This window comes from Heterodontus francisci, chromosome 31 (genome assembly GCF_036365525.1).
Source record: "Heterodontus francisci isolate sHetFra1 chromosome 31, sHetFra1.hap1, whole genome shotgun sequence".
Classification (NCBI taxonomy): domain Eukaryota; kingdom Metazoa; phylum Chordata; class Chondrichthyes; order Heterodontiformes; family Heterodontidae; genus Heterodontus; species Heterodontus francisci.
The window spans coordinates 28,657,405-28,680,567 of NC_090401.1; the positions used below are offsets into that span (position 1 = coordinate 28,657,405).

Sequence of the window (23,163 nt, forward strand, 5' to 3'; positions counted from 1 at the left end):
TCCGCTCCCCCTCTTCCCCTTTGCGGTGCTGGTCATGGCTGCCTACTCATCATGAGGCCTTGCCTTTGGCTCGGAATCCGAAGGCACATGAGGGCCATTTGTCATCCACTTAATTCCAGGCCCCCCATTGAATCGCGATCAATTACATGCTAATGCATTAAAAGTAACTGTTCTACAATTTAAATTACATTCCCGTCGCAGTGGGGCAGCGATGCCACCTTGGTGCTTTCCCACCACTGACTAAATCTGGAACCAGCGTCACAATGTCGTATTTCTGTCCGACGCGTCCGACGCGATGCTCTGGTCCTCCATGTCTCCATTCCTGTTCCAAACAGACACACTAAATTCAGTCCCTTGTGTGCAACTGCAACGACAATCTTCTATTCTTCCAGTTTCTGGGTCTGAGGACTGCAAGGCTGAGCCTCAGCTCCAAACCTTTTTCTTCCTACAATGTCCCTGGTGTCTGCTAAAATATAATTGTGTTGGATATGTCAAATACGTTAAAAGTGTAGCTTTGCCTGAGCAGCATATCGTTTGAAGTATGAATGCTAATTTAATTCAGCATTTCCACTGGGAGAAAAGCTAGAATTTTGAAAGCTGCTTTGAACATTGAGAGCAATAATGTGACTGTAATACACTCCACATCATGCTATCATAATGAATTCATTTTTTTACTTTATATGCCATGTCTCAAGCTCACCTATGCAGCATAGAAATTAGCCATTGAATGGCAAGTATACAACTCATTATAAGTGGTAGACAAGCGCTTAATTATGATGGGATAGCTGCTATAATTCTCCCAACTAAGAACTTGGGTCACAGCTCAACTCCAGTAATGAGCTTCGTTCGTCTCCATTTTTTGACACCCACTTACAACAGTGTTCCTTTTCCCTGATGTCAGTTTAATGACCATACTAAGTGAATTTTGCTCAATCTGAAATGATAATTCGGAGTGAAAAAAAGTAAAGTTGAAGTCATACTTCAGTTGTAAGAGAATGCATAAAATGAATCGACTAACATATCCATTTGGTTGGGCTTTTTGCTTAGTTACTAAAGGTGAAGGTGCTACATTGGAGATAACTGGATGTCACACTTGGTTTGAATATGATTCTTTCATCATTGGAATTGAATTTGGAATTGAACCAGACTGACGGAATGAAAGCCCCCTCTCTCTGATAACTGGAACTTTCCGAAGTGAAATGAGTTCAGGCAGCGTGAACTCAGTTCCTTGTGGATGTGAATCATCAGCTCAAAACTGCTGATAATTAGCCACTAACAGGCACTAAATTGGCAGTCTCATTCAGACGGGCCATTAGTATCGCTGGTGTGGGAAATGCAGATGTCACACTGGTACAGTAAGGGGTGCTTTCCAAGGCTTGCTTCAGATATATAATTAGATATTGTATCAAGTATCGGAGAATGAATATTTTAACTAGTTCTTTGCCTGGTCAAAGAATGCTTGATGCTGGCTTTGGGTCCAAAGACTACAGGATTATTCCCAGATACACACATTCTTTTATTCGACAAGCACAAGGAATCAGCAAGACTTCAAAATAAATATGCATTTCAGATGGTACAGTGAAACCTTGCCAGAGTGTTCATATAAATCTCTTATAATAAGCTACTGGAATTTCTGCTATGGTTCCATGTTACATTACAGAAAAAATGCATATATTTGAGATTCTAAAAGCACTGTTGCTTCATGCCAAATAATTTAAATGAGTTCTCATCTTTGGTATGCTTCTGGCTTTCTCCCAACACCTTTACTCATATAATTGGCTGCTCCTCTGAGAATTAAGTTGGTCATAGCAAGTTAGAATTGTGTTGGTTTTGGTGAAATCACATTCAGACACATTGAAGAGACTCCAGATTATCCACTGATTTTCAAGCACCAATGTATAAACCAGCATAAAGATTACATCGTGGTACCTTAACCTCAGTTACCGGGAACGTAAACATAATTATAACATAGAAGGGAAGAAATTATACCATTTCAATAAAATTTAAATGGTCACCCAAATGATTATACTCCACCAAGCACCATAAACTCGAGTTCAGGTTGCAGCCAGGGAAGTTGGCTGCACTCGTGAAATGGTCAAAGGAGGAAGGATAAAAGCAAAATACTGCAGATGCTGGAAATCTGAAATAAAATCAGAAAGTGCTGGAAATACTCAGCAGGTCTGGCAACATCTGTGGAGAGAGAAGTTAGAAATGTAATAGGTTTTAAGCAAATAAAGCAGGGGTGGGGGCAAGAGAACAAAAGGGAAGGTGTTGTTAGGACAGAGGGCCAGAGGGATTAACTGACAAGGAGGTCATGGGCAAAGGCAAAGAGAGTGTGCTAATGGTGTGGTGAAAGATTAGCCCACTCTCTTTCCCTTTGCCCCATGACCTCCTTGTCAGTTAATCTCACTGGCCCTCTGCCCTATCAATACCTTCCCTTTTGTTCTCTTTTTCACCCACCCCTGCTTTATTTGCTTAAAACCTATTACATTTCTAACTGTTGCCAGTTCTGATGAAAGGTCATTGACCTGAAACGTTAATTCTGCTTCTCTCTCCACAGATGTTGCCAGACCTGCTGAGTATTTCCAACACTTTCTGTTTTTATTTCAAAGGAAGAAGGAGCCAGGCTTTCCTTAGCAACTTCGCTGAGTGACTTGCCAACTTTCTTACTGCGCCTAAAACTTATGTGATGGGGTTACCTCCACAGTTCATCCCATCATAATCTTACCAAAAAAGGTTTCCTCATTTTAAATTGCATTTTGGTGTCATGCAGGCCCCCACCTGCCAAGACTGAGGAATATTAATTTTTAATAAAATATTAATTTTAATCTGTAAGAAAGTGAAGAAAGAAATGGTTAAAAAAAACACCAAGGATCCTTGGCTGGAGAGACATTTTTTTGCATATTAACAGACAGTACTTGGAAAGGACAAAGGGGTTACCCCCCCTGCTCCAATTTAATCCACAATGGACTTTTGATTACCAGACATTGAGGGTGGAGGAGCTTGCATTCCAGGTTAACTGCTAAAATGGCCTAATACACACAGAAGACATTGTCAGACCAGTTTCATCACATGACTAACTGGCTGTTGCAGGAATTTGAACTTGCCACTGAGTTTTGAACTGGCAGAAAGCTCCTGGATTGAGAACATTTCTCTCCTGTCTGCTCTCATCTCTTTCTCACCAACTCTGGAATTCATTGAAGACACATGAACCCCAAGAGAGAGAAGTCTCTGACAGTGAATAAGGTTTAAGAAGAATACTGGGCTCCAATGAAAAGCAAGAATTGCCTACAAGCAAGGACGCTACAGTGAGCTCGAAGCACAGTAACAAGAAATTCTTCAGATATTGCCTCAAACCTCTCCACTTTATTTTTCTTCTGCTGTTTTCTTTCTCTATTTGCATGTGCGTATCGCGTATTCATGCTAGTGTGGGGTGTGTATCCATAGGCATTAACCAAATTAGAGTTTAAGTTTAAGTTTTAATAAATTTCACTTTTCTTCTTTAAACCGAAGAAAGCCTGTTTGTGCTAATTTCTTTGCCTTAATTGGAAAGCGGTGAACAAGCATTCACCAAAGGGGGAGCCCAAAACACTGTGTGTTTGAAAGAAATAAAACCCTGAAGGCTGAAAGGGACCCCTATACAGCTTTCTCACCTGGTCGTAACATTGCTCTTTACCCCTGCAGTGGCCTCATTTGCAGCCATTTGTCCATCTCTGATACGAATCCCCACAACTGGATATTCTAATTACTCATCAATTTTAGTATTCCTAACATGGAGCTGATTAATTGGAGTCAGGCAGGAAATTGCACTTCAGGGTTGGGTTGGATAGAAAGCTAGCTGCCTCAGGTTTGAAGTTATGTGCTACAACAAAAACCCTCTGCCTCTGTTAAACTTTAAGGTTAAAATTTCAGATGAACTGAAAGAAAAGTCAAAGCCTTTTTCTTGAAACTTTTTGGAACTCAAATTTGACTTCAGTAGTGGCACAGAATGAGCGAAGTGAATCGGTAGACTGTTGTACATCCCATCTGATTATTCTTTCTCCATTAACGATGGTCTGGAATTCCCTCCCTAAACCTCTTTGTCTCTCCACCTGTTTCTCCTCCATTAAGACACTACCTCTTTGAGCAAACTTTAAGTCACCTGCCCTAATATCTCCTCTAGCCTGGTATCCGTCATTGTTTGATTATACTTTTGTGTAGCGGGTTTGGACACAAGGTGCTATCTAAATGGTTGTTGTTATTTAGGGGGAAAGGGTTGCTTACAAGAAAAACAAAATGGATCCTGTTGGTGAGACACTCTGTAGAAAGTGGGTCATATTGCCCTCCTTTGTTGCTCATAGGTATCCTGTTTGTTGCTCTGTTTGAAGAGCTCATGAAGTATGCATATATTGCTCTGTCTTTTACCAGAGATCACACTTTTTCCTGTATTTCTTTTATACCTGTCCCACCTCTCCCTAGCTTGCGTGCTTGCCTGTTCTTTTCACCAATCTGGCTCCCTCTTGTCTCTTTGCCAACTGATCTGTCTTTGTAAATGGTTGTTAGTGCCACCATAGTCCAAGCCAGGGATCATTTACAGCTCTCCCAGACTCCCCTACACCTTATTCTCACTGTGGGGTAAAGGTTGATTTGACATTTTAGGAGAGACTGGGAAGGCACTACTCCCCAGGAACTGGGAAAACACTACTTCCCAGGAACATTTCTCTCACTGCAACAGCAAAAGATCCAGCTGATAGTGACAGAGGTAAATTGAGTGAAAGAACAAGTAGATTATATGGGAGAAGAAAAGGGGAGCATGTTGAGCTGGAATCGTTTAGACTATATTTTTGTTGTCATTTGTTGTATCCAATATTTAGGGTGAAACTGGTTACGTAGCAAGGCTGCCTCTTCATAGCTCTCAAGTAATTATAAAATACCCAGAAAATTTGTCTATTTCCTCTGGATGCCCTTTTCGTGCCTTATGCACACCTTATAATTTAAGGGTAGATGAGATGCAGTAATTGCAGCTGTAACATTAAACACTTTCATTCTTATTGTTTCACAGCCTATCAGCTAAGGAAATGTCGTCCTCCTGCTTCTGTACCAAATGCTGAAATATTCACTGAAGATGAAGAGTTTGAAATTGGTAATTGTGTTAACTATTTTTGGTGTAATTAATCACGTCCACTGATCTGAAGAGAGTCCTTTTTACCAATACATTCAATTTGTCACTCAGAGTGAAAATAACAAGGTTTGGCTCAAGCCTCGAGCGTCACTATATCTTGGTAGCTTCAGGCAATCAAATTAGGATTGAAGTATTTTTATTATTTAGAGAATGCAAATCCCCGGAGCCAAGCAATAGCCTCCTCATTTGCTGAGTTTAAGGTGATTAGGCTGTACCTTAGTCTGTAGGGTGGCTCTCTTCAGTAATGTGCCTCTCCACAAATGCATAAGGGGGTTTGTACTGAGGCCCCAACGGTGGAAGTTGGCTGCCCTGGAGCCCTGGCTTGTCCTGAACCTGTTTAGCAAGGACCACTCTCGCCATGGTAGATCAAAGCTTGCCATTCAATAGATGGGGTTTGTCACAAGGAACTGGTTAGTGACTTCCCGTGTTTCTTATTCTTTGATCCAAAGGATGTCTGCTAGTAAATTTTGCTTGGGAAGGTTGCTCCATATGGTGCGCCGAGATGGAAAGTGGGCAGTAGGTGGATTGAATGTCATTATGGAGTGGTAAGTGAGGTCTAGCACGGATGGTTTCAACCAGCTTGGGGGTTTTGGTCAATTGTTGGATGTGTGGGGGAGTGATGTTTTTGAGGACAGGGAACCAGGGGAGAGGTGTTGAGCGGAGGGTTCCAGTTATGATGCACTTGGTTGCATTCCATTGAGTATCAACAAGATGTGTGTGAGATGCCCTATGCCAGACAGGTGCACAGTATTCTACTGCTGAGTATGATGGGGTAAGTGCTGAGGTCCGGAGTGTTGTGGCAGCAGTGCCCCATGTAGATCCAGCAAGTTTGGTTAATAGGTTGTTTCTGGTTTTGACCTTTGCTGCTGTTTTCTTTAGATGCTCCCGGAAGGACAAAATCCTATCCAGAGTCACTGCCAAGTATGTTGGGTTGGGATCATGATTTAGTCTCTGACCATTCATGTAGATATACAATTTTTTTTGGCACTGCTATTGTAGAGGTGGAATACACTGGATATGGTTTTAGAGTGATTCAGTGTGAGAGGCCATGTGCTGTAGTAGTCCGTCAACTTTGTAATGTCTTCATTAAGGATCTGGTCCATGATGCAAAAGGATGGAGCTTGAGTGGCACAACATATGTCATCAGCATAGATGAACTTGTGTGACACGGTTGTTGGCAGATCATTTGTATGCATGTTGAACATTGTTGGGGCTAGCACTGAGCCCTGTGGTAGTTCATGGGCCAGTCTTCTCCATGCACTTCTCCCTTGTCCAAGATAGACTCTAAATTGTCTGTTGCGAAGGAGTGTTTCAACAACTTTCTTGACCCAGGTTGGAAGCACTCTGGACAGCTTTAGGAAATATTTAATGTCTCTTTATTTAGTTGCTTACTTGGAGAATCTGGCCCTAAAGATCTATAGACTTTTGATCCCAGTAGAAGTGCCTGAAAAACAAGGCCAAAAAACAAAGTGGAGGATGCCTGCTCTGAGGAGAAATGTTGAGGCTTCCTTGGAAACATTGGCACTGCTCCCATCAGCCCCCTTCATAAAGGGCCCAAAAATACATGGAAAATTTAATGACACAGTCCTGGATCCTCAAGCAAGATTTATGTCTGCTGACTGGCAGGCCAGTATGTCTTGTTTCAGTGCGCTGGCAAGGAAGCTCCCAGCCTGGGAGTCTGTCCCATTGCTTTTGGTTCCATTGTCTCTCCCCATTAGCTTCCCACAGGTGTGAACAGAAATTGTAAAATGTACTTTGTCTCATCCCTGATTCTGAAATCTCTCCACAGCACTGTGAACCTGGATTATGTATGCAGCATATCTTATGGCTGCTAGGTGATTTGGTCCTGGTCTTCACCAGAACTGCTATAGATCCAGCTGCCTTTGTCCAGGCCTCCTCTCCCATTCCCTCCTGTCTAGCTCCCACGAGCCTCCATTGTCCGGTTCCGCCCGGCCTCTCCTGTCCAGCAACCCATCAGGTCTCCCATGTCTGGTTCCCACCACTCCCCCCAGGTTCCCATGTCCGGCACCCCCCCCCCCCACCCCCAAGGTTCCCATTTTTGGCACCACCCACCCCCACGTCTCCAAGGTCTCTCATGTCTGACTCCCCCCCACCCCCACAGGTCTCCCATGTCCAGCTCTCCCCCCCCCGCCGCCTCCCCCCGCAACCCTCAGGTTCCCGTGTTTGGTTCTATCCCAGCCTCCCCTGTCCAAATGCCCCCCCCCCCGCCTCCCCGCCAGCCTGGTCCCCCCTGTCCGGTTTCCTCACCCCAGTTTTCCCCCATCCGGTTCCCCCCAGCCCCTGTCCAGATTCCGCCTCCGGACTACCCTGTCCGAATCCTCCGTCTGGATCTCCCACGTCCAGTTTTCCCCCGGCCGCCCCTGTCCGGATCCCTCCCTCTGGGTCTCCCCTGTCCGGTTCCTCCCTGGCTTTGGCTGCCTGGTTCTCCCCAGCAATGCCCAGACCAGTTCACAATGGTCTCTCCGATCTGGCCATGGCCACCCCCACCCCTGCCCCAGCCTCTCTGTCCAGCCTGTGCCCTCCATCCAACACCTCTCTCTCTCTCTCTGATGGCATAACTGAGATAAGAACTCTCCAAAGCAGGGACTGGGAGGAAATCACTTTTCAAGCCCATGGCCTACAGTTCCAGTGAAAGCCATGTGATACGTAAACCCCCACCATCATCTAGGTGACAGTGTGGGAGGATGATGTCCATGAGAATCCATTGAAAAGATTTAGGCTGGCATTCACAAAAAATGGACAAGTATTTGTGAGATATTCTCCATTTTCTTTGCTTTGTCTATGTCCTCTGCATAAGCTCTTCTGCTGTTCTATACACCAAGGTGACATTATCAAGTACCAGTGCATTCCTGGATTTATGCTGATTGGAAATGAAATATTAACATGTCGTCTGGGAACACATCTCCAGTTTGAAGGACCACCTCCATCCTGTGAAGGTACATATAGAGAAACTACTATTGGAATAACAGTGAGAACTGCAGCAGGAACGAATTGTAGGTGCAGTTGAATTTTACCTCTGATGTAACTCTAGAAGTGATGGCTTGTTGTTTATTTTATTTCGAATTTATTGATTTTTTTGTTGTTTTGCCTGTAATAGCAGCTGCAGTTGAGTAACCCACTGGCTCACACCTGCGACTCTTGCACAGCATCCCTGCCGTTTTACATACACGCTCGCCATGGGCTCTTCCATCCACTGATTTAAATTGGTTTCATTAATTTGTAATTAGAAAGGAACTGGAATGCCAATCAAATAGTATGAAATCTTGAACAGGTTAAAATAGACAATGTAACAGGACCGACCATTAGTGACGGAGTGAGCAACGTATCCATGCCAATGCATAACAGGAATGACAGCACCATTGCTAATTGTGAGGAGCATAACCAGATAAGTATACAATGAGCTAAGAGTGGCATTACTCACAGTGAGGAGCATATCCAGCCCTGTGTATATATCAGGGCTAACTACACCATTGCTGACTGTAAGAGGGGTGCATCCGGATCTGTATATAAAGGACTGAATGTATGAGGGGTGTATACAGACCTGTATTTAAAGGACTGAATGTGTGAACGGTGTATAGAGATCTGTATAAGTGTGGACATTGGTCCTGCACCTCAATTTCGAAATGTACATGTTGGTTGCATATCCAGATTTTTCATGTGTGGATTTGACTTGAGATTATTTGCAAGCTATGCCTCATAGAAGAAAAGTGAACTTTGAAAGTGCATTTCAGACATGCTGTCTAATATCATACGGTGCTTTATTTATCTGTGAGGTCTCACATTGATTTTCAGCTATTTAAACTGCAAAACTGCTTTGTGCTTGCTGCCTTTATAGAAGTTAGCTCAGTGTAACATCTGAAAACACCACTTTGAAACATACAAACATATGAATTAGGAGCAGGAGTAGGCCACTCTGCCCTTCGAGCCTGCTCCGCCATTCAATAAGTTCATGGCTGAACTGACGACTCTTCATTTCCACCTACCCCCGATAACCTTCCACCCTTTCACTTATCAAGAATCTATCTACCTCTGCCTTAAAAATACTTAAAAACTCTGTTTCCACCCCCTTTTGAGGAAGAGAATTCCAAAGACTCATGACCCTCTGAGAGAAAAAATTTCTCCTCATCTCTGTCTTAAATGGCTGACCCCTTATTTTTAAACAGTGACCCCTTGTTCCAGATTCTCCCACAAGGGGAAACATCCTTCACACATCCACCCTGTCAGGACCCCTCAGGATCTTACATCTTTCAATCAAGTCGCCTCTTACTCTTCTAAATTCCAGCAGATACAAGCCTAGTGTATCTAACCTTTCCTCATAAGACAGCCTGCCCATTCCAGGTATTAGTCTAGTAAACCTTCTCTGTCCTGCCTCCAACGCATTTACATCCTTCCTTAAATAAGGAGACCAGTACTGTACACAGTACTCCAGATGGGGTCTCACCAATGCCCTGTATAGCTGAAGCATAACCTCCCTACTTTTGTGTTCAATTCCCCTCGCGATAAGCGATAACATTCTATTAGCTTTTCTAATTACATGCTGTACCTGCATACTAACCTTTTGCGATTCATTTGCTAAAACACCCAGATCCCTCTGCATCTCAGAGCTCTACAATCACTCACCATTTCGATAATATGCTTCTTTTTTATTCTTCCTGCCAAAGTGGACAATTTCCCACTTTCCCACATTATACTCCATTTGCCAAGACTTTGCCCACTCACTTAACCTATCTATGTCCCTTTGTAGCCCCCTTATGTCCTCTTCACAAGTTACTTTCCTACCAATCTTTGTGTCATCAGCAAATTTAGCAACCATACCTTCGGTCCCTTCATCTAAGTCATTTACATCAATTGTAAAAAGTTGAGGGCGCAGCACTGATCCCTGTGGCACACCACTCGTTGCATCTTGCCAACCAGAAAATGACCTATTTATGCCTACTCTCTACTTCCTGTTAGCTAGATCTTCTATCCATGCCAATATGTTACCCCCTACACCATGAGCTTTTATTTTATGCAATAACCTTTGATGTGGCACCTTATCAAATGCCTTCTGGAAATCTAAGTGCAATACATCCACCGGTTTCCCTTTATCCACAGCACATGTAACTCCCTTAAAGAACTCCAATAAATTGTTTAAACATGCTTTCCCTTTCACAAAATCATGTTGACTCTGCCTGATTACCTTGAATTTTTCTAAGTGCCCTGCTATAACCTCCTTAAGACAGATGTTAAGCTAACTGGCCTGTAGTTTCCTGCTTTCTGTCTCCCTACCTTTTTGAATAAAGGAGTTACATTCACTATTTTCCAATCTAACAGAACCTTCCCCAATTCTAGGGAATTTTGGAAAATTAAAACTAACGCATCAACTATCTCACTACCCACTTCTTTTAATACCCAAGGATGAAGTCCATCAGGACCCGGGGACTTGTCAGCCCGCTTTTTTCAGAATCAAATCAGAACAATTTGTTCAGTACCACTTCCCTGGTGATTGTAATTTTCTTGAGTTCCTCCCTCCCTTACATTTCCTGACTTACAGCTAGTACTGGGATGTTACTTGTATCTTCAATAGTGAAGACTGATGCAAAATATCTGTTTAATTCATTTGCCAACTCCTTATTATTCATTATTAATTCCCCACACTCACTTTCTATAGGACCAACACCCACATTGTTAGCTCTTCTTTAAATATCTATAGAAACTCTTACTATCCGTCTTTATATTTCTAGCTAGCTTTCTCTCGTACTCTAATTTTACTTTCCTTAGCAATCTTTTAGGCATTCTTTGCTGTTTTTAATATTCTGTCCAATCCTGACCTGCCTTCCATCTTTGCACAATTATAGGCTTTTTCTTTAAGTTTAAACTATCTTTTACTGTTTTAGTTAACCAAAGATGGCAGGTCCCACCCTTGGAGTTTTTTTTTCTCGTTGAAATGTATCCTGTGTATTCTGAAATATCCCCTTAAATGTCTGCCACTGCATCTCTATTGACCTATCCCTTAACCTGATTTGCCGGTTCACTTTAGCTAGCTCTGCCATCATGCCCTCATAATTGCCATTATTTAAGTTTAAAATACTGGTCTTGGACCCACTCTTCACTCCCTCAAACTGAATGTAAAATTCAATCATATTATGATTGCCACTACCTATGGACGCCTTAACTATGAGGTAATTAATTAATCCTATCTTGTTGCACAATACCAGATCTAGTATAACTTGCTCTCTGGTTGGCTCCAGAACGTATTGTTCCAAGAAATTATCCCGAAAACATTCTATGTACTCCTCATCTAGGCTACCTCTGCCCATCTGATTGTTCCAGTCTATATGCAGATTAAAATCCCCCATAATTATTGCTGTACCTTTCTGACAAGCTGCCATTATTTCTTCCTTTATACCCCATCCTACAGTGTGGTTAATGTTAGGTGACCTGCACACCACTCCCACAAGTCACTTCTTGCCTTTATGATTTCTCATCTCTATCCAAACTGCTTCAAATCCTAGTCTCCTGAACTCAGGTCACCCCTCTCTCTTGCACTAATACCATCATTAATTAACAGAGCTACTCCTCCACCTTTTCTTAGCTTTCGGTCCTTCCTAAATGCCATGAACCCATCAATATTCAGATCAATATCCATGTTGTCCTGCAGCCATGTCTTTTAATGACTATCAGATCGTACTTATTTATTTCTATTTGCGCTTTCAGTTCATCTGTTTTGTTTCGAATGTTAAGTGCATTCAGATACAGAGCCTATGGTTTGGTCTTTTATTATTTTTGTAACATCTAGCCTTATCTGTTGATTTACTCTTAGATTCGTACACTCTGTCCCTTCCTGTCATAGTCTGTTTATCATTTTCCATATTAATACCTTTCTCTCTTGCCTTGTCTCTACTCCTTGATTTACCACATTTTCCCAAATTTGATCCCTTGCCCCCACTATTCAGTTTAAAACCCTCTCTACTTCCCCAGTTTTGCAGCTCGCTAGAACACCGGCCCCAGCACAGTTCAGGTGTAGACCGTCCCAATGGTTCAGCCATCACTTTCCTCAGTATTGGTGCCATTGCCTTACAAACCGGAACCCACTTCTACCACATCAGTCTTTGAGCCATGCATTAATTTCTCTAATCTTATTTGCCCTATGCCAATTTACACGTGGCTCAGGTAATAGTCCGGAGATTATTACCTTTGAGGTTCTGCATCTTAATTTGGCGCCTAGTTCCTCATGCTGACTATGCAGAACTCTTTCCTTGTCCTGCCTATGTTGTTGGTATCTACATGGACCACAACGACTGGATCCTCCCCCTCCCACTGTAAGTTCCTCTCCAGCCCTGAGCAGATGTCCCGATCCCTGGCACCGGGCAGGGAACACAGCCATCTGGACTCTTGTTCTTTGCTGCAGAGAACAGTGTCAATCCCCCTAACTATACTGTCCCCTACTACCATTACATTTCTTTTTCTCCCTCCAATTGAATGGCATCCTGTACCAGCATTGCCACTTTCTTATTTTAAGTCACCTGTACATTAATGGGATGAACAAAAGAAGGATGACTGTCCTTCCCCTTTGTCAAGGCAGGAACCAAGGCAGCACAGAGGGTATTGTGAGATGCAGTGAAGAGAAAACCATTATTCATTGCACAACATCACCACCTATTGTCAGGCAACAAGAAATGCTTAAAGAAAATAAATCTTGTGCTGAGCGAATGTAAGAAGATTCAATGGAGGAAGGTTTACCAGTAACTCTTGTTATGCACAGTGGAGATTTCTCTCCACGGAGACTGTCAAAGAGGGGAACAACCAAGATGAGGGGAATGGGAACTCCAAACCTGAGTGGGAGTAAAAGGATCATTAATGCTACTCATCATCCTTTCAGAAACACCAGGGGAAATGTTATGTTCTTGGCAGGTTTGGAGGCGGGGAGACCATAAAATTGGGTGGGATGATGGTGAGGGCACAGGGCTCCCACCACCATCCTGTCTGTGCCAAAATTTAGTCCAGGGTGGGAAGGCCTGTGAATGAACTTCCTGCCCCACCATCAATTGAGGCCCTTAACTGGGCAATTAATAACAATTAAGTTTCTCTTCCTGCCATAGCCACAATTAACTGTGCAGCGGGAGTCCCTGTCACCGCACAGGAAGCACAACATGAAAAACCATGTGGGCTGTTTCCTGGCTCTGGGGGAGGGGGCTCCCTAGTTATAAGGCACAGTGCCTGAACAAGGGACCCAGCATCGGAAAAGGGGGAGCCCACTGAGAGCCACTGTCCTGCAGTCCCCTCCCCACAACCCCCACGCCACGAGACTCCTCTCGTCCTGACCCACCTGAGGCCTGGGTCCAGCGACACCCCTCAGCCTCCAGTAGGTGGCACTGCAGCTGCTGGCTTCTGATTGGCCAGTAGCTCTCCAAGGGCGGGACCACCAACAGCCTGGTCCTTGATCCTGTAGAAGGCCCACCACTATCCACTTAAGTGCCTGATTTGCACTAGATTCAGCAGGCCTTCTGGAGAAGAGGCGATGCGGGGATCTCAGCATCGCTTTTTCCATATATTGAGACCTCCGCCGCCAGAATAAAATCCCAGCCACAGGTAAAGTTTAGTACTCCTTTTAATGTTGTATTTTAGAGGATGTAGTGATAGCACACAGCCTCTGACACTTGATTCAGATCCATTCCTCGCCACAGACTATAAGAATTCTATATAAAATTAATCTGAGCTGTCCCAGTTTAGTTTCTCAAAGGCCCAAGTATGCACTTCAGGAAGTTCCTTTACTCAGCACTAAATAGCTAGCAGTTCAGTGTTACAAAGACGGGTTAGAATTGGAAATGGAAAATTTGCATTGATATAATGTGAGGATAAAAGCCCTATGTTGAAGAGTACAAGGAGCTTTACTGTGTGCCTGGCCTGTGCCTTATCTAACCTGGAGTGCCTGATCCTGATGGGAAATCAAGAAGGGGTTGTTCAGTTGAGGATAAAATTTCAACAAATATATAAACAAAACAATTATGTTCCAAAAAATAGACAAGTGTGTAGCTTAATCTCAAAATGTGTTGCAAATACATGATCTCTTTACCATCTCTCTCAGTCGAAATCTTTAGAGTTGAGACAGAATTTGACTTTGTCGATTCTCCATCTCAAATGTAAGTGGCCATTGTCTCAGTGGTTGATTCATTTCACTAAAAATTAGCTACTGATACAATCCATCTGTTATTAAAAGAGTTGAGTGCTTTGAGTGAATATCGAGGTGAGCTGTCATTTCCCATCGATCTACGATCAAACCCTGGGTTGGGATTGATTCCACTCATTTTCTTCAAGGACATTTTTAACCGGCATGACTTTGTAAAGAATTGCCTAAAAATAATTGAATTACCTGAATACCATAACTAGTTTGTCACCGATTGCAATGTAATAAAAACAGCTGGATCAACATGCAGGAAAATAATGATTTTTTTTAATTGTTCTTTTTCATGGAATGTGGGTGTCGCTGGCAAGGCCAGCATTTGTTGCCCATCCCTAACTGCCCTTTCCTTTTGAGTGGCTTGCTGGGCCATTTCAGAGGGTAGTTAAGAGTCAACTACATTGCTGTGGGTCTGGAGTCACATGTAGGCCAAGCAGATTTCCTTCCTTAAAAGACATTAGTGGACCAGATGGGTTTTTTTTTAATGACAATCAATGATAGTTTTATAGCACTGTTACTGATACTGTCAGTTCCAGATTTTTATTAATTCATTAATTGAAATTAAATTCCACCAGCTGCTGTGGTGAGATTTGAACCCATGTCTTCAGGGCATTAGCCTGAGCCTCTGGATTGCTAGTTGAGTGACATTGCCACTATGCCACCGCACTGGAATATGGATGTAAATTTTTGTCTTTGATGAGAGGTTTACATGCTGAGAGCCGAATATCAGATGTTCGAGTATATACCTGAATTCCCAATCTCTGCTCGTGTTCCTACAAAACATTTACCCCATGGTTTCAGAAGAACTCAACTGATGTATGACTTTTGTGCTGTCTGCATCAGCAGACATAGGGACATTAAGTGCATGCAGGGTAACATAGAGGTGACCTTGGCAGTGTCACAGTAATATGCATTTTTCAATCTACTAAGTGGCTTGGTAACAGGAACATATTTAATAGTCTTGTAAAATATATAATGAAGATAACCATAGAACCGTAACTCTTGCTCTGACTTGGCAATTTGGAGAGAAAGCTGGGTGCTCAAGAAAAATGGTGTCTGACTCCTTAGATTTTTGTTCTTTACTTCATATGGTAGTTCAGTAAAGGCACAGGGTAGTAACAAATATCAGCAATTTTGCTGCTTAACATAACTTAATTTCAGCAACTTTGCCAAAGTTTATATTGGGCAATGCCAGTAATATTCAGACAATCTCATTCAACAATTTTACTGTGGTCTGGTTTTTACGTGGTTGGTAGAACTCTTCCTTTCTTTCTCTTTCTCTCTTTGGGCAAAATGTTCCCAGCCCCATGGAGGCAGGTCTGAAGGTGAGACCAGGGCTGAATTCTGTAGGCACGCCGCACATCATGGCAGTGCACATCGAACTTGGCAGCCTTCAGACCCGAAAGCGCTGTCGCTGCGCCCCTGTGGTATTTCACGTGGGGGCTCATTTAAATGGAGGGGGCAGAGCGGCCACCCCCAATGACGTAGAGGGGGTGGCTTCTTCGTCCTCAACAACGTCGTCTGGCGCCATTTTTAAAGGGCTTCAGGCCCTTCGGCCTCATTAAAAGTTTTAAAGTGGCAGAATGGTTAAAAATGCAGGTATACATTTAATCACATTTTCAATTCCCTGTCCCACACCCCCAATAAGTAACATTCTCCCCCCGAAAAAAGTTTTATTCTGGTTCTGAACTTCCCCCCCCCCACCCCCGCCAACAAACTTAATAACCATTGCCGCTCAACCCCTTCCCACCATCCCCACACCCAATAGAAAAGGTTTGTCCCGCTCACTCCCCCCCCACCGATAATTTCATTCCTTCCCCCCCATCCCCACTACTGTCTCGCCTCACAACTCCGTACAGAGTTCCGAAGGCCCGAGAGTTGTGGCCGACGGCCAGAAAATAGGTATGGGATGGCCGCTGGGACCAGGTAAGTTAATTAGCATTTGTTTTTTTATTAATTTTAATATTTAAATGAAGGCCCCGTTGCCAAGCTGCGGTGGGGGGGGATGCAGGTGTGGCGGGGGGCCGCACCAAGGCCTCGCCGCCTCTGGTAAATGCGACGGGGCCTTCTCGGCGTCGTGGCTCGTGGTGGGCCACTCCCGCACGTATTTTACAGGCCCCCCCACACCATGACCCCCAACATCGAGGGGCTGGTAAAAGTGATTCCTGGAAGTGAAACCAGAGATGAGGGAGTCAGGCCAGATATGTTCCTGCCTCTGGATGATCTTACCCGGCAGCATCGGGTAACCAATTAGTCCAATTAAGTTCTTAATGAGTGGAAGACACTGCCAGAATCTTCTGGGCTTGGGAGCATATGCCCACTGATTGTGGAGCCCGGCAGCTCCATGGAGGTGGCCTTTCGACGACAGGCTGGGTGACCATTGGAGCGCCAATGAGGCGGCCACGGGGATGAAAGGCTGCACCCCCAGCCAACACCTCTGGAAGGGTTTCCCCTCTACATCAATGCTTTGGGTCTCTCTATTTTCAGCATTTCATTCACACTTCCAAGGGCGCCTCAATTTTGATCTTTTGCGATCTTTTAACTGCCTCAGCAGCATCTACTTCTCCCAGTGGGGCTGCTGGTTGTCCACAGCTGCGAGCCCTCTGATTGCGCCTGTAGCCTCAGGAACCTGCCTGCTATTCTTAAATGGATAGTCTCCCAGAAAACCACGCCAGCGTATGCATTACAGACCCGTGAGGTGTTAGGACCCGGAAATGGTTCTGACACCTGAAAATAATCTCCCGGTGGAAGATTTTTGCCCATTTTCTCTCCCTCTGTCTCTCTCAGTGTATTGCTCTCTCTGTTACTCTTATCTGTCTCTCTTTTTCTCTGCTCTCTCCCCTTCTCTCTTTCAGAATGTATTTCTCCCTGCTACTGTCTCCATTATCTCTCTCTCTCAAGTTCAACCCCTTGTCTGTTTCTCCTCTGCTGTGTCTCTTGTTACTTTGCTCTCTCTCTCTCTGTTCCAGTACTGATTTGGAGGAGTAGTTTAATCAAGTCAATTGTTATCAGATCTCCTCTTAACCTTCGTTCTTTTAATAAATGGAGCCTTCGTATCTCTGTTCTCCCATCATAACCAAAGTTTCTCACCTCTGCTATTATCTAAATTAACCATTTCTGCACCTTCTTCAAGGCCTTGACATCCCTTTTTGTCTCCATTTCTCTTCTTTCTGTATGCTTATAGGAACATAGGAACAGGAGTAGGCCATTCAGCTCCTCGAGCCTGTCCCGCCATTCAATGAGACCATGGCTGATCCGTGGCCTAACTCCATATACCTGTCTTGGGCCCAAATCCCTTAATATCTTTGCTTAATAAAAATCTATCTATCTCAGATTTAAAATTAACAACTGTTCTAGCTTCAACTGCTGTTTGTGTTTGAGTTCCAAACCTCTACCACCCTTTGCGTGAAGAAGTGCTTCCTAACATCTCTCCTGAACGGCCTGTTCCTAATTTTTAGACGATGTCCCCTAGTTTTAGAATCTCCAGCCAGTGGAAATAGTTTATCTTTATCTAGCCTGCCTTTTCCTGTTAATATCTTGAAGACTTCGATCAGATCACCCTCTAAATTCTAGCAAAAACAGGCCTAATTTCTGTAATCTCTCCTCTGTAATTTGACCCCTGTAGTCCAGGTATCATTCTTGTAAACCTACGTTGCACTCCCTCCAAGGCCAATATATCCTTCCTAAGGTGTGGTGCCCAGAACTGCTCACAGTACTCCGAGGGGTCTAACCGGGGTTTTGTACAGCTGCAGCATAACCTCTGTGTCTTTATACTCCAATCATCTGGTTATAAAGGCTAGCATTCCATTAGCCTTTTTGATTATTTTCTGCACTTGCTCGTGGCATTTTAAAGATCTATGCACCTGAACCCCCAAGTCTCTTTGGACATCCACTGTACTTAACCTCTTCCCATTTAGAAAATACCCTGCTCTGTCCTTTTTTGGCCCAAAATGGATAATCTCACACTTGCGCGCATTGAAATCCATCTGCCACAGTTTTGCCCATTCACCTAGTCTGTCAATCTCTCCTTGCGATTTTATGCTATCATCTAGACTGTCTACAATGCCGCCTAACTTTGTATCATCAGCAGATTTGGATATATGACTAACTATGCCATCATCCAAGTCGTTAATGAATAATGTGAATAATTGAGGCCCCAACAATACTATCACACTCTGTTTCTCAAAGAGATGTAGGCAAATGTTCGCCTAAATAAATGGACAGCAAAGACAACTTGTTCAAACTGTTCTGATGCTCTGGGCTCTGCAGTGTGAGCGTGGACCTTTGGTTGTGGATGTGGAGATTAGATGACAGAGCACACTGACCCATCTATTTAAACAGCAAGTTTTATACATAACTTTGCCTTGATGAAGAGGTCTCCATTTCAACAATTGTCTTGATAAATTAAACTAAATCAAGTTACCTACTGCCCAAAAATCTTGAACATATTAGTTAAAATCCAAGTCAAGTTTAGCTTTTATCATCATTTATGTTGTCTTTCGTTACTTTCCTCTAAATTTTGTTTTATTTCCCAATTTATTTCTCTTTCTCCTACTTTTCCTCAGGCCTCTTTCCATTGTTTTATTTCCTTCTTTTATCTCTCTCTCCTCTATCCACTATTTTTCAGTGCCACATCTCTCCCTCCACCTTCCTCTGCTTTTTCCTTACAGCCACAGTCGGCCATACAGTCTGAGACTTGAGCAATCCGCCCACTTGCTGGCAACAGAGGTTGCCTGTATATCCAATAATTAAAAGCAAGACGTCCAGGCGAGTCACACTGTAAACTACTTCTGTGATGTTGCTGCTCTGTCCCTCAAGGTACACTTGACACATATGCTTTGTGAAGGTAACAGGCAGTTAAACACTAAAGACAGGATCTAACTATTTAATCATTAGTTGATATAGCTTGTCATTTACCATATTCCTGCCTATGCTGGGTTCACCGTAAACCCCCACAGATTTCTGCCAGTTGAGCAACCCAAGCTCAGACAACTCTGCATCCACAGCTGAAGGTCCATACTGGTACTGCATAGCCCAGTGCCAGCACAGCTTGAACAAGATGTCTTTGCAACTCTTTTATTTCGGTGAACATTTCCCTACACCTCTTTGAGAAAGAAAATGAGTGCGGCAGTATACAGAAAGAAGCGAAAGGGAGGGAAAAAGGGACGCCAAGGCCATGGAGAAAGTGCAGAAAAAGTTAACTTAGATAATACCAATGAAGAGAAGCTTTAGTTTGAAAGGAGACCAGAGATAATATGGCTCTATTCATTAAAAGAAAGAAGGTTAAGAGGAGATCTGATAGAGCTGTTCAAAATTTTAGTGGTTTTGATATGATAAATTGGGGGAATCTATTTCCACTGGTCAGAGCTTCAACAGCTAGAGAGAAAAAAAATTAAGATCATCATTCAAAGAAGAGACGTTAGGAGTTTTTTTTTTAAATGCTAAGGGTTCTTAGAACATGGAATGCTCTACCAGAAGCAATGGTGGAAGCAGACTCCATTATAGCTTTTAAAAAGGAAATTGATAAATAATTGAGGAAGAAGAATGGGATAAGGTCTGGGGCAAAGGCCACGGCAGAGGTACAAAGTGGGTAGATCATTACAAGAGCTAGCATGGGCTGGTCTTCCTTTGTGCTGTAAAATGCTACGAATCCATGAATAATAGGTCTTCAATCTCTACTCGGAATAGTTGCAAGAAAAAGTAAAATGAGGAGAGTGATTCATGAAGGTCACAGGTCTCCATTTTACAACTACTCCCTGGGACCACTTCATATGATGTAAAAGCGCCTTGAGATGCATTTGGTGTGAGGTAGGGCAGCGTTGAACAAATAGTTAGTGAACAATTCAGAATGTATCATTATAAATAAACCATTAGTGCTCACTCACTCCACTGAACAGAGAGTCCATATGGCCAGTAACAACTGTCAATGCCATTATTTAGTTGAACAGAGCATACTTATTTGTGCTGCACTATGTATTTTCTATAACTACTGCTGACTGTGCAGTATTTGTAGCAGTCTCAGAACAAAGCACACAGAAGCTGACAATGAGTTTTGATCTGTGGTGCAGAATGAACTTGAACTCAGTGTCTGAAATAATGTCAGGTCTGGAAATTGAAAATGCCGTTTGGATGTGATTACTGCTGCAGCAGCAGGGGTACCTTAAGCTGTGAAAAAATGATACCACCTGACATGAAAATGGACTGAGAACCAATATACCTATAGCAGGAATGAGGTGTGATGTATACTCACACTATATTCACATTATTACTGTTCTGCTCAGGAAAGTACAATTGTTTTTTTCTGTGGGTTACCTTGCAATGTTACAACAGTTTTCTTCCTTTTACTGGTCCCCTCTTACATTTTGGCAAGTGGCTGCTAGCCCTCCACCTATTCAGCTGCCAATAAATAAAAGAGGAAAGAAAGACTTGCATTTATGTTGCACCATTCATGAGCTCAGGATGTCTCAAAGCGCTTTACAACCAATTAAGTACTTTTTTTGAAGTGTGGTCACTGTTGTAATGTGGGAAACGCAGCAGCCAATTTGCACACAGCAAGCTCCCACAAACAGCAATATGATAATAACCAGGTAATCAGTGTTATTAGTGAAAAGTTAGTTCAGGGATTAAGATTAGCCAGGACACTGGGGAGAACTCCCCTGCTCTTGCTCAGATTCATGCCATGGGATCTTTTACGTCCACCTGAGAGAGCAGATGGGGCCTTGGCTTAATGTCTCACCCGAAACACGGCATCTCCAACAATGCAGCAGTCTCTCAGTACTGCACTGGAGTATCAGCCTAGATTTTGTGCTCAAGTCTCTCGAGGGGGATTTGAACCCACAACTTTCTGACTCAGTGGCGAGAGTAAAATGTACAAGGGTGGCCTGGGGATGAGAGAGTTTCTTATTTTCCCCATGGATCACTCTCTGGAATCTACCTGTCCTCTGCTGAGTGTCTCCCTCAGATTTTTTTTAGAGATTAGTAACTCAGTCAGCAAGAAATTGAATCTGCATCAAACCAATCCATGGGCTAAATTTGGTGACTTAAATAAAAATACAAAATGCAAGTGAGCATTTTAATCTGCTCAAGCTCCCTTATTCCTGCATAAAGTACATTGCAACATGTGTCATTTGAATTATTTCATTAAAACCATATTGATGAAAATGATGCAAGTATACCCTTCCTTCGTTCACTATACAGTCAGAGAGCCACTATATTGTGAAAATGTAACAGATGATGCTTGGCCCTGCTTGGCTCATTTCAATGTTCATGGTATCGGTGACCTTTTGGAAAACGAAGCTGGCCTCAGAATTCAATAAGCCCGCGATCTTTTGAAAGTATCTCTGACCTGTCTTGCAGACGGGAGTGCATTTACCATAGATTAATGTAATACAGTGTAAAGTGACCTCATGGCATCTTTAAAATTACAATGTCCTCGAAAAGCAAAAATAAAAGTCATTTTTCAGGGTACTGAGGATTGCTTTCATTGAGTAATAAGGTTCAATATCTTTTCAGATCGGTGTGGTGTTTGCTGGGGCAGCATTTTTATGTCGAGCCCAATTTTGCTGCAGCACATGTCTGAACTGAATACAGATTGTAGAGTTTAAACAATGAGTGTATATTAAAATAAGCCTCTAAAAGTTCTTATCTCATGGATGATGTGAGTTAAAGAGTCATCCGATAGTAACATCAGTCTTCACCATTTTGCAGCACTGACAATCAATATTTGTTAATACATTTGATATGGGCATTAATCTTTACATTAGAAAGTATGAAGTTTTAACAAAGCTTCATGTCTAAGCATAGAAGTGTTTCACATCATTTACAGTGAACGGAAATCAGAAGAAATGACATCTGTTCATTTCCCCTGTGATTCTTGGAACTGGCCTGCAACAAACTGGGTGTGCTGCCTCTGCACAGTTGGCGATCTGACTATTCAGAGTTGCACTATTACAGAATGAATCTGTCTGCCCAAGAAGTCATTGCCAGGATTGCTCACCTTTCATGTGAAATAGCTGGCATCCAGTGTTGGCTTTGTGTACAAATGTTGCAGTGATTTAGAGATCTTCGTTCCTCAAAAGTAAGGACATCAGGAATGTATAATTTACTGCACTCATGTGAAAAAGACCATTGAAGACGTTTCTTGACAATTTTCTTTTTCACATTCGCGGCCCAATGATGATGTGATGAAATTCTGTCTGTAATTGATATTTTGGTCATGTGACTTTCAGCACACTGCCCAATGAACGAGATCCACACAGATTCCTCAGGAGTCATCTTGAGTCAAGGCTTCCCAGGAAATTATCCACATTTTCAGACCTGCTCATGGATTATTAAGGTGGATCCAGGCTTCAACATCACACTTCTAATCGAGTTCTTCCAGAGTGAAAGACAATTTGATGAACTGGAAATATTTGACGGTAAATAAATATTCATATTTAATAACCCTAATTTTAACATTGACCCACTCTATACATTGTACATGTATCTTTTTATAACAGCAGCCTTATTTAGTTCTCCTTACTCCCTCCTCTCCTGTAAGGAATGACTTCAATCTGAGATACAGTTTCATAGACATTGTTAGCTCTCCATTACATCACTCATGTTCTGTGAACCCAGATGCTAGATGTTGCTAGGCTGTTGAACTTGCAGGAGCCATCACAGAAAAGTTTGATCCTCACCTTATCCATACATATACACTCAGCAGTGGGGTCCTAGTTATTCTTTTCCCTTCATTCCCCTATGCTGACCAGTAAGAGGCTGATTGCAACCCTACTGAGCCACTCTGCTTGATATCGGCAAGGACCAGATATCGATCCTGGGA

At 42.9% G+C, this 23,163-nt stretch overlaps 1 protein-coding gene across 1 annotated transcript in view; it reads left to right on the top strand.

The window, feature by feature from the left end:
• The window catches only part of csmd2 (CUB and Sushi multiple domains 2), a 2,056,060-nt gene that overhangs the window by 1,858,239 nt on the left and 174,658 nt on the right, over positions 1-23,163 (top strand). Inside the window, exons 45-47 of the mRNA XM_068011193.1 lie at positions 5,042-5,122; positions 8,005-8,118; positions 22,571-22,759. Coding sequence (XP_067867294.1) covers positions 5,042-5,122; positions 8,005-8,118; positions 22,571-22,759 — 384 coding nt within the window. The remainder of the gene's footprint in view (positions 1-5,041; positions 5,123-8,004; positions 8,119-22,570; positions 22,760-23,163) is intronic.